Consider the following 13,832-nt stretch of genomic DNA (forward strand, 5'->3'; position numbering starts at 1 on the left):
TATAAGACAAATTATTCATTTTTCACCCTTCTGGTAACTTTAAAAAGATCTACAACTCAGAGAAAAAGAACAGATCAATAATTGATTAATTATAGGTGAGTGGGTTATTATCAGATTAAAAAGCTAGAGTATATATCATTATTATGCCATTTTAAGAATTACTTAAAAATACTTGATCTAGCGTTACAAAATTACCATGGATTTTTAAAATTAAGTAACTTTTAGGAACTATCTTAAACAGTCATCTCAGTGAGATTGGATAATACAAGGTAAATACTCATCTTAAATTGTTTTAAAAAATAATGAATTAAGAAATAACAGTATTAAATATAGTAACATATAGGAAGAGAACAGAAGACCCTGTTATGGACTCATGTGTCCCCTCCATCCTCCGTCCCCCCAATTTCATTTTGAAGCCCTAACCCCTAAGTGATCGCATTTGGAGATGGGGTCCTGAGGAAATAAATAAGATTATGTGAAGTCTTCCTCTGACTTACTTCACCTAGCATTATAACTCTCAAGATCCACCCACATTTTACAAATAGCAAAATTTCATTCTTTTTATGGCTGAGTAATATTCCATTGTACATAGAGACCACATCTTTATCTATTCATCAGTTGATGGACATTTGGTTCTTTCCACAATTTGGCTATTGTTGACAATGCTGCTGTAAACATCTGTCCCTTTGAATTAGGTGCATCTGTCCCTTTGAATTAGCATTTTTGTACTCGTTGGGTAAATACCGAGTAGTGCAACTGCTGGATCGTGGGGTAACTCTATTTTTAACTTTTTGAGGAAACTCCATACTGTTTTCCAGAGTGGCTGTACCACTCTGCATTCCCACAAACAGAGCATGCAGGTTCCTCTTTCTCTACATCCTCACCAACACCTGTTGTTTCTTGTGTTTTGATTTTAGTCACTCTGATAGGTGTGAGGTGATATCTCACTGTAGTTTTGATTTGTTTTTCCTTAATGGTGAGTGATGTTGAGCATCACTGGCCTTTGGGCTAATCAAGTGAAGCTCTCTTCTGGGCAGATACACCTACACATCTAGAGTCAAACAGATGCGGGTGGAAGAAGGCTTTTTGAGCCATCAGCAATCAAACAAACGGTGGCTAAAGCTATGGATCTGGATGAAGGCCACAAGAAAAAAACATGAAAATGAAATGAATGAAGGAGCAAAGTCAGACAATAGAAACAACATATAAAACAGGAGAGAATGAAGCAGATGAGAAGGCTAGAAAGGAGACTGACCAGGAATCACCAGTGAGGGAGGGGGAAATGGAGACAAGCCCTACAGAAGTCTAGGGAAAGAATTCCAATAAGGGAATTATCAAGAATTTTGTATAGGATCCCAATTAATTAATTAAAATTAACAAAAATAAAAATTCATTTCCCCTGATGCAGGACCACATGTGGGTATGAGCTGCCGTGCTGGTCAGAGCAGATTGAGACACTGCAATTGCTGCAACAAGTTCTCCTAGACAGCCCCACACAGACCTCAAGGCATGGGCTCGGTAAGTGCTTAGGGATCATGTATGGAGATCGTATACTAATTCACAGCCAGTTAAGGGCAACTTTGAGAACACAGCACAGGCCGTTTTCTGTTTATATCCCAAATTGGTGAATCTGAATAGGTTATAGGTATATTAGTTATCCAACTTTCTAAAACACAGATACTAAGAACATTTCTGTTATTGGGGACATTTGTAACTTCCAAGTACTGTGAACCAACTTTGCATCACATTCTCCAGGAGGAACTTGACATACTTCTAATGTAATTCGTACACACAGGCAGTCATAGGTATACCTCTGAGGTACTATGTCGCAAGAGATGAGGAGACAAGCTGAGTCCATGAGGCAACTCGCACCCACATAGCTGACGGATGTCAGAGGTGGGACTCTAGCCCAGGTCTGTCAGCCCACAAAACGGAGACTCTTTCCATCACACAACCCGCAATGGAGAAAAAGCTCACAATCTGGTACCCAGCCAGATTTTCACTAAATCCACGGCACTGGAATATGTATTTTAGCAAGGCCTCAAATTTAATCTCTCATATATATGTATATAAAATAACATGCATATGAATTAATGAAGAAACTTCATTTCCAAAGAGATGATACATATATTCACTGAAGAAATGAACACATTAACTCATTTCCATTGCTGTAAGACATAAATATCCTCTCCAGGAACAAAACTGAAAAAGATATTTATTTTTAAAAGTTATTTTTCAAGTATAGTCAAGTTTTTACTTACCTTCTTGAGCAGCAAATGTTTGACTAGCTGAAATGACTTTTGTTAGTTCTGGATTATACCTTGTTCCCTCTGGAAAAATCACAAGATACATCTGTGAAACATAAAGAAATTTGATTTGTTTTGTGTGAGCTTTTTTTATTGTTCTGTGACCCTACCAGTGCCAACCCTATAATGCTAGGAGAGTACATTCTATGGTAGGAAAGATGTATATTCGTTTTACATGTGACCTTCATTTCAAGCAGAGCAAACAAAATGCGAAAATGCAATTAAATCTTAGCATGAATTATATTTAAAACGCAGTCATACATTCACTGGTAGGTCAATCATTAAGACTCTAACAATGTTTCTAATTACACACCAATATTCATTAATTAAAAATTTGCCCATGAAAATCTGACTCATTTAAAGACTCAATTAATTAAAGAGCTTTTTCCCCCTAAGATTCTGAAAAATGACATTTTTAAATGGTGCAAATTTTAGACATTAGTGTCCCTAACTATTAATAATAAAAGCTTATCTCATCCAAAGCAATATCTAAATTTCCACAATATAAAATGTATTAAGTATTCACATGTCAAAAGATTCCCACTATTCTTATTTTACACAGCTCCTTTAATGCATTTTAAATGAGAGAATTAATGATGGGTCTGAGACCTAAAGAATGGTAAAAGAATGAGTGCTTTCACCAACAGATGGGGAACGAGGCAAGGACACCTACTCTCATCAGTGCTAATCAAGGCTGTACCAGAGGTTCTAGCCAGGGCGCTAAGGCAAGACAAAGAAACAAAAGGCATCCAGATTAAAAGAAAGAAGTAAAACTGTATTTATTTATACACAAATGACAAGACCGTCCATGTAAGAAATCTAAGAAATATTACTATTTTTAATGTTGCTAAATAATAAGTCTAGCAACGTTACGGAACAAAAAGTCAATAAACTGAATGTTTAGATACAAACAATCATAAACTAAAATAAAAAATAATGTTATCTACAACAGCATCAAAAAACATAAAATTAAGAATTTATTTCAGCAAATGTGGATACCTTTGGCAAAAGATGATTAAATCTGTATAGTTAAAAACCACAAAATGCTGAGAGACATTAAAGAGGACCTAAATAAACACTGTGTTTTGGATCCAAAGATTCAATGTTGTTATGACAGCAATTCTTCCCAGAATGATCTATAGATTCAATGCAATCCAAATTAAAAAAACCCAGCAAGCTTTTATGCAGAACCTGACAAGCTGATTTTAAGAATTTATGCAGGAAATGCAAAGGACCTAAAACAGCCGCGCAGCTTTGAAAAAGAACAAATAGAGAAGATTTAACCACACCAGATTTCAAAACTTACCATAATAGAGCACAAGTAATCACGATAGTGTGGCAGAGGCCCGGGGATATCCAATTTTAGTATATGTGCTGCCGAAGCGAGCACAGGCCCGGGGATATCCAGATGGTCAGTGGAACACAAGAGTCGGTTCAGAAACAGACCCATACGTACTCAATCACTTTGTTTCAAACAGCAGGGAAAAGAATGACCTCAGTAAGTGGTGATGCATGGCCGTATTTGGACACACAAATCCTCACCTTACACCATATACAAAAGTTAACTCGAAACGGGCCACAGACCTAAATGCAAACTAAAACTCTAAAACTTCCAAAAGAAAAACAAAGAAGAAAATCTTAGTGTCATTGAGTTTGGCAAACCCTTTTACAGTGGGACAGAAAAAGCAGAAATTTTAGGAAAGAACAAGAAATTGGACTTCAGCAAAATTTTTTAAACTTTTGTTAAGACTCTGTTATCATATGAAAAGGCATGTTACTGATGCAAAGAAAGACCCGTACAGGGGCACCTGGGTGGCTCAGTGGGTTAAGCCTCTGCCTTCGGCTTAGGTCGTGATCTCAGGGTCCTGGGATCAAATCCCACATCTGGCTCTCTGCTCAGCATGGAGCCTGCTTCCCCCCTCTCTGCCTACTTGTGATCTTTCTCTCTGTCAAAAAAAGAAAAAAAAAAGACTCGTACAGGAACATTCTGAGGGTTACATTTTAACAGCCGCAAACTGGCCGCCACTGCACAAAGCAGACGACCTTCTGCAGGGAATCATACGTACAAAGACTGCAACTAGAGAAAGAATACAGAAGAGTCTGACTACTTGGCTTCAACCTCCAGACTCCACTTTCAGGCCCCGAGAGCCGGGATAAATTGATTATCCTCTCTGTGCCTGAGGCTTCTTGTCTACAGGAGGAAAGGATGGTTGTACCTCACCTCCAAGAGCTACGGTAATGGTAGCAGGTGATAATTTATGTAGTCTAATTAGTGTGCGCTTGGCACAAACAATACTGCAACTTGCTGTTGTTCAAATGAGGACAGATGTGCTTTCCCAATGTGAGAAGACGCATCAAGGCCACGGGGAGCGACAGGAGCCGCGCAGCGGCCTCGAGCCTTCCCCGGAATCGGCTCCGCACGCTGCATTCCCAAGAACGGCCTCTGAAGGCCACACGGCCAAAGCAGAGGAAGAGATGAGCATGCCACAGAGCACACACGCAGAGTCACGATTCTAAAGTAAAACTTTTCTCCTCCTTCAGCTGTTCGCACCTGGTAACTTCCTCACCGCCACTTTCACACCCCACCAGAAAGGCAGAACTCTTCCTCAGTTCCCATGGAGACGGAGAAGGTGGCAACAGAGGAGGGGAAAGACGAAACAGGAGGAATCAGGGTAAGAAAAGAACTCCGGGGTGGTGTGACATCTCTGGACTGACTTCTCAATCCAGGAAAACCCCTGCTTGAGGACAGGGAGGCCCCAAGGATGACAGGAAATAATTGGCAAACAGTCATGACAAACCGAAGTATGTACAAGGTTATTGCCACTGTTCACAGAATCTTTTATTCTGCTAAATTTTCATTTGGAAGGAACCAGAGATTGTTTTCTTTAATGAGGACTGACTTTGCATCTAAGATCTCTAGTCAAGATGTGAGGCACCATTCTAAGTGTAGATACTTCCACCTCTAGCGGAAATCAGCAAGCTATTTCATACTAAAATTCCATTCAGAAAGAAAAGAGCTATTTAAGAATTTGAAATAGACTCATACTGCAATCAGTTATGGAACTGATGACTTTCTGTTAAAAACAGCCTTTCCTCCGTGCTTTGGATAAGTTAATTTACTTTTAATTGAGTCTCAGTTTCATTCCCAAAGGAAGACTGAAGATAGCTGTGAGCAAGGAAAGAAAGTACCTGAAAATGTCAAGCTCTGTGTGGCAGTCTCTTTACATTGTTTCCTTCCCCGCTGATTTTTAAAAATTCTGTCTAGTTTACTAAAGAGTTTCAAAGCAGGCACATTTATATGGAAATGATGTCTCAGAACTTAATGAACTTTGATTAGCTAGACGTCTCTTAATTACTGCTTTGGCTTTAAATAAAAATCCATTTCATATTTAGACATACAGAATATAAACAAGATAGTTCATTTCTGCTTTCTTCCTCCCAAATTAACCCAGTCTAGCAAATCACAACTGTTAAAAAGGGCTTACAATTACAATCAGAAACATTCAACTCATTAAAAATTCCATTATACAGTTACAGAGGGAAAAATGCACAAAAAGTGATGGGATATAAATAACAATCTCCTTCCTCAAAGAGCTTACTGTTAAGTATCATCAGAAAACAATTACAAAGTCACACAAACGCATACGTGAATGTAGCAGGCAGAATAACGTCCCCTCCCTAAAATGTCCACATCCGGATCTTCAGAATCTGTGAATACGTTACAGAACATGGCAAGGGGGATTGAAGACTGTTAGCACTGGACCCAGGGAAAATGAGGTCAGCCTAGAATGTCCAGGCGGGACCCATGTCATCGTAAGGGCTCTAAAGATGAAAGGGGGAGGTGGAAGAGTCAGAACCAGAATGATGGCTGCAAAAAAGACCAGAGCAGCCATTGCTGGCTTTGAAGACAGAAAGAAGCCCTGACTGAGCAGGCAACCTCCAGAATCTAAAAGAGGCAAGAAAATGGATTCTCCCTTAGAGTCTCCAGAAGGGACCTCCACCCCAATGACACCACAGTTTTAGTCCAGTGGGATCCATTTTGCATTGCTTATCTCCAGAATGGTTAGAATAATAAATATATGTTGTTATTTTTCCTAGATGTTTAAGGATATGATTGACAATAAAAATTATACACATTTGAGGTATATAATGCAGTCTTAATATACACAGACATTGTGAAATGATTACCACAAAGTACTTAACCTGTCCATCACTTTACATAGTTACTATATTTCTTTGTGTATGTTAAGAACACTTAGAATCTACTCTTTTTAACAAATTTCAAGTACACAATATAGCATTACTAGTACCTACAGGCACCACGCCATACCATATGTCCTCAGAACTTACTCCTCCTATAACTGAAAGTTGGAAACCTTTGACCTACATATCCCCATTTCCCCCAATCCCTAAGGCCCTGGTAAACCACTGCTCTACCCCCCAGTTCTATGAAGTCAACTTTTTAAAATTCTATATGTAAGTGAGACTATGCAGTACTTCTCGTTCTAGGATTTATTTCAGTTACTGTAATGCCCTCAAGGTTCACCCACATTGCCACAAATGACAGAACTTCCTTCTTTTTTAAGACTGAAAAATATTCTGTTATGTATACAAACTATATTTTTTTATTCACTCATTTGTTGATGGGCATTTAGGTTATTTCCATACCTGGCTATTGTGCATAATGCTGCAGTGAATATGAGTGCAGGAAATAATCCTATTTCCTTTGAATATATACCCGGAGTGGAATTGCAGGGTATGATATTTCTATTTTTAATCTTCTGGGAAAACTCCACTCCATTTTTTGTAATGGCTGCACCAATTTATATTCCTGCCAACAATGTCTAAGGGTTCTCTTTTCTCTAAGTCCTCAACCAACCCTTAACTTTTGAGAACTATTTAAGAACAGTCACTGTAACAGGTGTGAGGTGTTAATCTCATTATAGCTGTGCCTGGCATTCCCCCGACTAAGAGTGAGGCTGAGCACCTTTTCATACAACTGTCGGCCATTTATTTGTACTTCTTCTTTGGAGAAATGTCTACTCAAGTCCTTTGCCCAAGTAACTCAAAATTGAGTTATTCGGTCTTTTTTTTTTGCTGCTGGGCTGCATGTTAATCTTAAAAATTAGCATCAGATATGTCATTTGCAAATATTTTCTTCTTTTCTGCAGGTTGTTTTTCATTTTGCTATTATTTCCTCTGCTGTGCAGAAACATTTCAGTTTGGCGAGGTCCTACTTACTTATTTTTGCTTCTGCCACCTGTGCTTTTGCGTCAGTGAGTTTGTGGCGAGTAGTTACAGCAGCAGTTGGAAACTGCTACAACATGCCTAACTTTCAAGCATGTTATTTAATTCTAGCTACGGAATGAATTATTAACAGCTGTAACATAAAAAGAAAACAAGCTTAAGAAGTTAAGTGACTTGTGCAAGGTAACAAAGTTTACATGGCAGACCTGAATATGACCCCAAATCTGGTCTGGCCTCAAAGCGACAAGCACTCACGGCAGCGCCAGTCTGTAATTCAGCACTGTTGCACGAACATCGAAAAGCTAGACGTCTGCCCTGGAAAAACAGAAAGTTCTCTGGTAGCCCAAAGTAAAAGACTAGGTTATTTGAACACGCCTTCCTAATGAAAATTTCAAAAGGTGGATATAACATCATTTAAAGAGTATCAAAGAGCGGAAAAGATAAAAATCAAAGCCCACAGACCTTCTTTTAAGAGTGAAAAGAAGTTGGGACACCTGGGTGGCTCAGTCGGTTAAGTGTCTGCCTTCAGCTCAGGTCATGATCCCGGGGTCCTGGGATGGAAAGTCCCACATTGTGCTCCTTGCTCAGCAAGGAGCCTGCTTCCCCTCCTGTCTGCCACTCCCCCTACTTGTGTTCTCTCTCACGCTCTCAAAAAAAAAAAAAAAAAGAGTGAAACAAAGTAAAGAGAACACCAAACACCAAAGACCATATTCTTAGGGCAAAAGTAAACCAGAAGTCAATCAGTCTCACATGGATTTGCAACTTTAGTCCAGTTAATCTCAAGTTCAGAATTCAGTCTGGGTGGGCTCACAGTGAAGAAGCCTTAAGGGGCCCAGCTAAAACAAAGGCAATTATTCTCTGGAGGAAGGCACTTTTTACTCTTTGAGTTGATTTCTACAGATAATTTTCCAAACAGAATCGGGAGCAAATAAAGTTAACCAAGCACGTAAGGAAAGAAAGTACCATGGCAGAAAATGACAGGGATTCACTAAATACATATTTACTCAATACATATTTACTCAATACAACTTTTAAATGATGCCTTCAATATTTAAAGAAACAAAGTTTGAAGATTAAATCAAAAATAACATGGGCACCGGGGTGGCTCAGTTGTTAGGCATCTGCCTTCAACTCAGGTCACGGTCCCAGGGTCCTGGGATCGAGTCTAGCACTGGGCTCCCTGCTCAGCAGGAAGCCTGCTTTTCCCTTTCCCACTACCCCTGCTTATATTCCTTGTCTCTCTCTCTCTCTGTCCAATAAATAAATAAAGCAAAAATAACAGATTTGACAATAACCATACAGTACGGCATACCATGAAAAATACAAAATAAAGTTAAAAAAGGATTAAAAGGATTTATGGTATAGTGGATTGCATCTTGAAACAAACAAATAAAAAAGGACATTAGAAAAACTAGAGAAATTTGAATAGTGTGTAGTTCAATTAATAATGTGACACCAGTGTTTCTTTCTTAGTTTTGACAAACGTACCATGGTTCGGAAAGACGTTAATATTAAATGTTAACATTAAGACTAGGTGAAGAATAAATGGGAAACTCTGTACTATCCATGCCACGTTTTTGTAGATCTAAAATCATTCCAAGTTTTACAACACATTAACAAAAGAACAGGACGAGGCTTCCATTTTTTTTTTTTAATATTTTATTTATTTGACAGAGAGAAATCACAACTAGGCAGAGAGGCAGGCAGAGAGAGGAGGAGGAAGCAGGCGCCCTGCGGAGCAGAGAGCCCGATGCGGGGCTCGATCCCAGGACCCTGGAATCATGACCTGAGCCCAAGGCAGAGGCTTTAACCCACTGAGCCACCCAGGTGCCCCGAGGCTTCCATTTAAGACAAAGGTATTATAAGAGTCTCTCTCCAATGTAAAAACAAACAAACAAAAAAACCAGAAAAACAACAAGCTGAACCCTTCAGAGTTGAAGTTGCAAGGCAACAACTCACCTGGACATCTAAAGAAAGAAAGGCAAATCAGAAGAAAATGCATGCACGCATTTACCCGGGGCAAATGCCAACAGCTGGCAAAAACAAGATTTAGTTAAAATTTTAAGCTGCAAAAGGCTAAGTTGGGCTAGTTCAAAAGAAGCAGCCCTGGGGGCTATAGACACAGGATAATTCACCAAAACTCAGAAGCTCTACTCCACAACCACACTTTACACACACACACACCCCACATACACACACAAACCAAAAAGAAAAAAAGAGCAATTGAAAAAGAAAAAAAAAGGCTAGGCCAGGCGAAGTCCTGCACACTCATCCTGGTGATGATGACGACGACGATGATGATGATGGAAGGCTTCAGAGAGGAGAGAGCCAGTATTGGGAACGCACAAAGCCCAGGTGAGAGCCTTCTCCTCTATCTTTCCTGCGGAACATTCTTAAACTCTCAAGTGATGAAAATCCAATGCGGCTGGGAGATGTGTACAGCAGGTTAAAACTCTCTGCCAAGAATGGAGCAGGAACACTTCCTGGGCACAGATGTAGGAGGGGGAGCAAGGCAGCATCAGAGAAGGCTGCACCCAAGACCTCCCTGAGACTTAGACAACAAGCCACCCCTCCCCCTCTCTGCCTCCTTCTCTCTCCCAACCCTCCTCCCCACCAAACTAGCAAGAATCCAGAGGACATTGTTGGGGGAGGTGCAAAAAGGAGACTCTAAGTGTAGTGCAAAAAACTGAGTGTGGAACAGGAACTGAGAAAAACTCTCCAGCAAAACATCTCCGGCTCTATAGACATAGTAAAGAACGCTACAATAATTTGAAGTCTCTGAGAAAAATTATTTCAATGGTAAAACCCAAAGTCAATACAACTCCTGACTAAACCGACTCAAGCCCTCTGGAAGCCTCACAAAAAGACCAGTGTAGCCATTCTCAGATATCAAGACTACTTCAGTCTCGACTATTCTACTCAAGAGGCCCAACGTTCAACAAAATCATAGGAGTTATTAAAAAAAGTGAGATAAAGCAGTCCGAAGAGACAGAGCAATCAAAAATTTCAGGATCAGATATAGCAGGGATGTTGTAATTATCACATGGGGAATTTCAAGTACATGCCAGCAACACAATAAAGGTTATAGCAGAAAAGGAGGTCAACCCTCATCATCAGAAGCTGCCATTAGCACAGATGTGCAAACCGTGAGACAGAATCCAAGGAAATTCTGGGAATGAAAAACAGGAACAGAGGTGAAGAACACTTCTAACTGGCACCACCAGCAGGCTAGGCAAAGCCAAGAGAACCATCAGTGAACAGGAAAATAGGTCAGTGTGTATTACCGACACTGTAACACAAAAGTGAAAGAGAGTGGAAAAAAAAAAAAAAAACAGAAAAAAGCATCCAAAGACTGGGGAACAAACAGCCCCAAAGATGTGTAATTGGAGAACAAAGAGAGAACAGGACAGGAATAACATTTACAGAAATAAGAGCCACGGATGTTCCAAAATTAATGACAGACACGAAGCCAAAAGTCCAAGTTCAGAGAAGACCAAGCAGAACAAATAGGGAGGAAAAAAGAAAAAGAGCACACTAAGATGTACAGTACTTAAAGTGTTGCAAACCAAAACCAAAGAGAAACTTGTGAAGGTAGCCAGGGAGAAAAAACACTCACACAGAGGAGGCGGCGGGGGAGGAGCCAGAGAGAAAAACACCTAACAGAGAAGCTGGGGACACTGCATATAGAACGCTGAAACCCGTGTAAAGAGGGGACTATCCCCATCTGTCTGGCACAGACGAAGGTCTACAGAATAGCCAAGAAATCAACTGGCAGCTCCCCTGCCTGTTGGCAGAAGGCAGCAGAAGGATGGACTCTGTAATGTGTAAGTCACTGCTGAAATTTAAAATTATTTTTTGAAGAGACAGCAAACATACATATTGCCAATCTATTCTGTCTTGTGGCGGTCTATGAACAACGGCCCCCATTCTGCCCAAATATACCAAATTGTTCAGAGTAAACATATCTTTCAAAAGGCTACACTGTGTTCTCAAGGGTAAGCGGTAACGGGCTCAAGGGGCAGTGTTTATGTCACCACACTCTACGCCAGCTCTTCCCCGAACGGTGCAGCGCTGTAACGTCGACACGGGCAGACAAGGTTCCTAAGCAAAACTCTTGGCCATTAAGCACCTCATCAGCCGACTGTGGAAGACTCGTCTTTAAATATGAGCTCTGTGCTACCTATGGGCGCTAGCGAGGAGAGGAAAAGAGAAGGGCAGCCAGAGAGAAAACGAAAGGGAGGAGGAGCAGAGAGAGGACGAGGGGGGAAAAATAACACAGCTGTGGCCGCGAGCCAAGGCCCTGAGCGCTGGTGACCAAAGTGCAAGCAGTCGCTGCGAGCGGGTGCTCTGCCCTCGGTGGGGCCGGGGGCAAAGCCACTGGGCAGCAGTTAGCATTCTTCGAAGAGGATACCGAGATGCCTTTTTCAGGGAGCAAGTTTTTATAACCAATATTTACAGTGAATGATTCATTTGCAGATATTCATACCTTTTTTTGAAATAACTGAATATAAACAAGCAATCCAAATTTATACTGACACACAGAAAAGTTATTCCTTCTCCAACTACACGTGATACTGGAGAGCAGTGACCAGCGGAAGTGCAGGGTTGCGGGCGTGGTCTGGACTTCCAGTTTCGGGCCGCAGACACGCACTGTTTTTGCCGCTCCTCCGGGAGGTCCTTACGGGCCCCCAGCGAAGGACGGAACCATCTGCAGCCTCCTCCGGGGCTGAAAGCAGGAGACGGTGTGTACTGCCTCAGCAAAGCTCCCAATCATTTACTACCCACGGGATAACACATTTCCAAAACAATTCTTAAGTTCTAATTTAGTTCTTAAACGAAAAACTGGGACTTGATAAGGAAAATGGTAAGAAGGAGCGTGATCTTACTGGAGTTCCTGCGTTCATGTACCTCTGCAGCTTGTTTCTCATGTCCTTTTCGTTAAACTTGGCACTTCGCTTTACATAGATCCCTCCGTGCTGCCGCATTGGAAAAAAAAAAAAAGGTGGAGGAAAGAATTTACTATTAAAACATCCAACGGCCGGTCATCAAAAAGGTAACTTTACTCCCCCAAAGAATAAAATTACATTTTAGGAATTAAACTGTATTTAATATATTCAAATATTAGCATCTCACAAACAATTAACTGAAAGCTGTCCTAGGTGTCAACATAACTGAAATAAAAACCACATGCTACAGGACACTCGAAAAACACATGAACATTCCGTTTTGTTGACAGTTAAAAACGCTTTCATTTTCAAAATAAAAAGCTTGATCAGTAACATAGTTCTTAGCTCTCAATTTTTCCAACGACATAGAATCACTAAAATGTCCTTAAAATGTCAATATTCATGGTCTTTAGGGATTTTTAAAACTGTCCCAGCTATAGGAGTTTATGTAGCACAGTTATGAACTCAACTGTGTTCCCCCAAAATTTGTATGTTGAAGCCCTAACCCCCAGTGTGACGGTATTGAGAGAGGGCATTTAAGAAGGTAATCAGGTTAAACAAGGTCTTTAAGGGTGGGCCTGAGTCCAGATGAAGAGGAGGTTAGGACACCAACAGGCATATGCACAGAGGAGAGACACAGGCAGGAAGCAGCTGACTTTAGGCCAAGAAGAGAGGCCTCGGCAAAAACCAATGCCAGTAACACATTGATCTGGCACTTCCAGCCTCTAGAGCTGTGGGGGAACACGTGTCTGTTATCTAAGATCCAATCTGTGGTACTTGGTTAGGGCAGTCCTAGCCAACTAACACAGGCATCGTCCTACCAATTAAGAGATCCTTCATGAAACTTCCTAAGTGTACGTCACCAAAACTTTGCATCAAGTTCACGTTATCTGCACTCGTCTGTGCTAATTTGAACTCATCTGTAAAATAAACCAACTGGCTGAATTTGATTTCGTCTTAACCAAGAATATGAGTAAAAGGAAATGCACAGATAGGAGCAAGGAGGGGACTGTAGAGAGACCCTAAAGAGGAGAGGAAGCAAGGGAGCCCTCATCTTGGTGGTGGTTCCTTCCAGATAGAAACTGGCGTGCCTGACTGCAGAGGAAAAACTCCAAGTACTCTACAGAAGGCATGTCACTGCTAGCCCAAGTAAGAACAGATTCATTCTTTGCGCACCCTTTAGAATCAAAAGCCACAGCATGTGAGTATACCACAACGAAAAATTTTCCCAAGCTGTAGTGGACGTGATGCCTACTCTTTACATACTAGTTCTCGCCGTCATTGAATTTGCTTCTTAAAGTCCATTTTAATTCAAAAGCACCTGAGTTCCTTC

General features: G+C 40.7%; 1 protein-coding gene across 3 annotated transcripts in view; it reads right to left on the reverse strand.

The window, feature by feature from the left end:
• AGPAT5 (1-acylglycerol-3-phosphate O-acyltransferase 5) overlaps positions 1-13,832 on the reverse strand; it is a 74,802-nt gene that overhangs the window by 38,718 nt on the left and 22,252 nt on the right. For all 3 annotated transcript variants that reach the window (XM_045991586.1, XM_045991577.1, XM_045991594.1), the window contains exons 4-5: positions 12,440-12,529; positions 2,262-2,352 (exon numbers count right to left, since the gene is read on the reverse strand). In XM_045991586.1, the coding sequence (XP_045847542.1) occupies positions 2,262-2,352; positions 12,440-12,529 (181 nt within the window). The remainder of the gene's footprint in view (positions 1-2,261; positions 2,353-12,439; positions 12,530-13,832) is intronic.

Source organism: Meles meles, chromosome 2 (genome assembly GCF_922984935.1).
Source record: "Meles meles chromosome 2, mMelMel3.1 paternal haplotype, whole genome shotgun sequence".
Lineage (NCBI taxonomy): Eukaryota > Metazoa > Chordata > Mammalia > Carnivora > Mustelidae > Meles > Meles meles.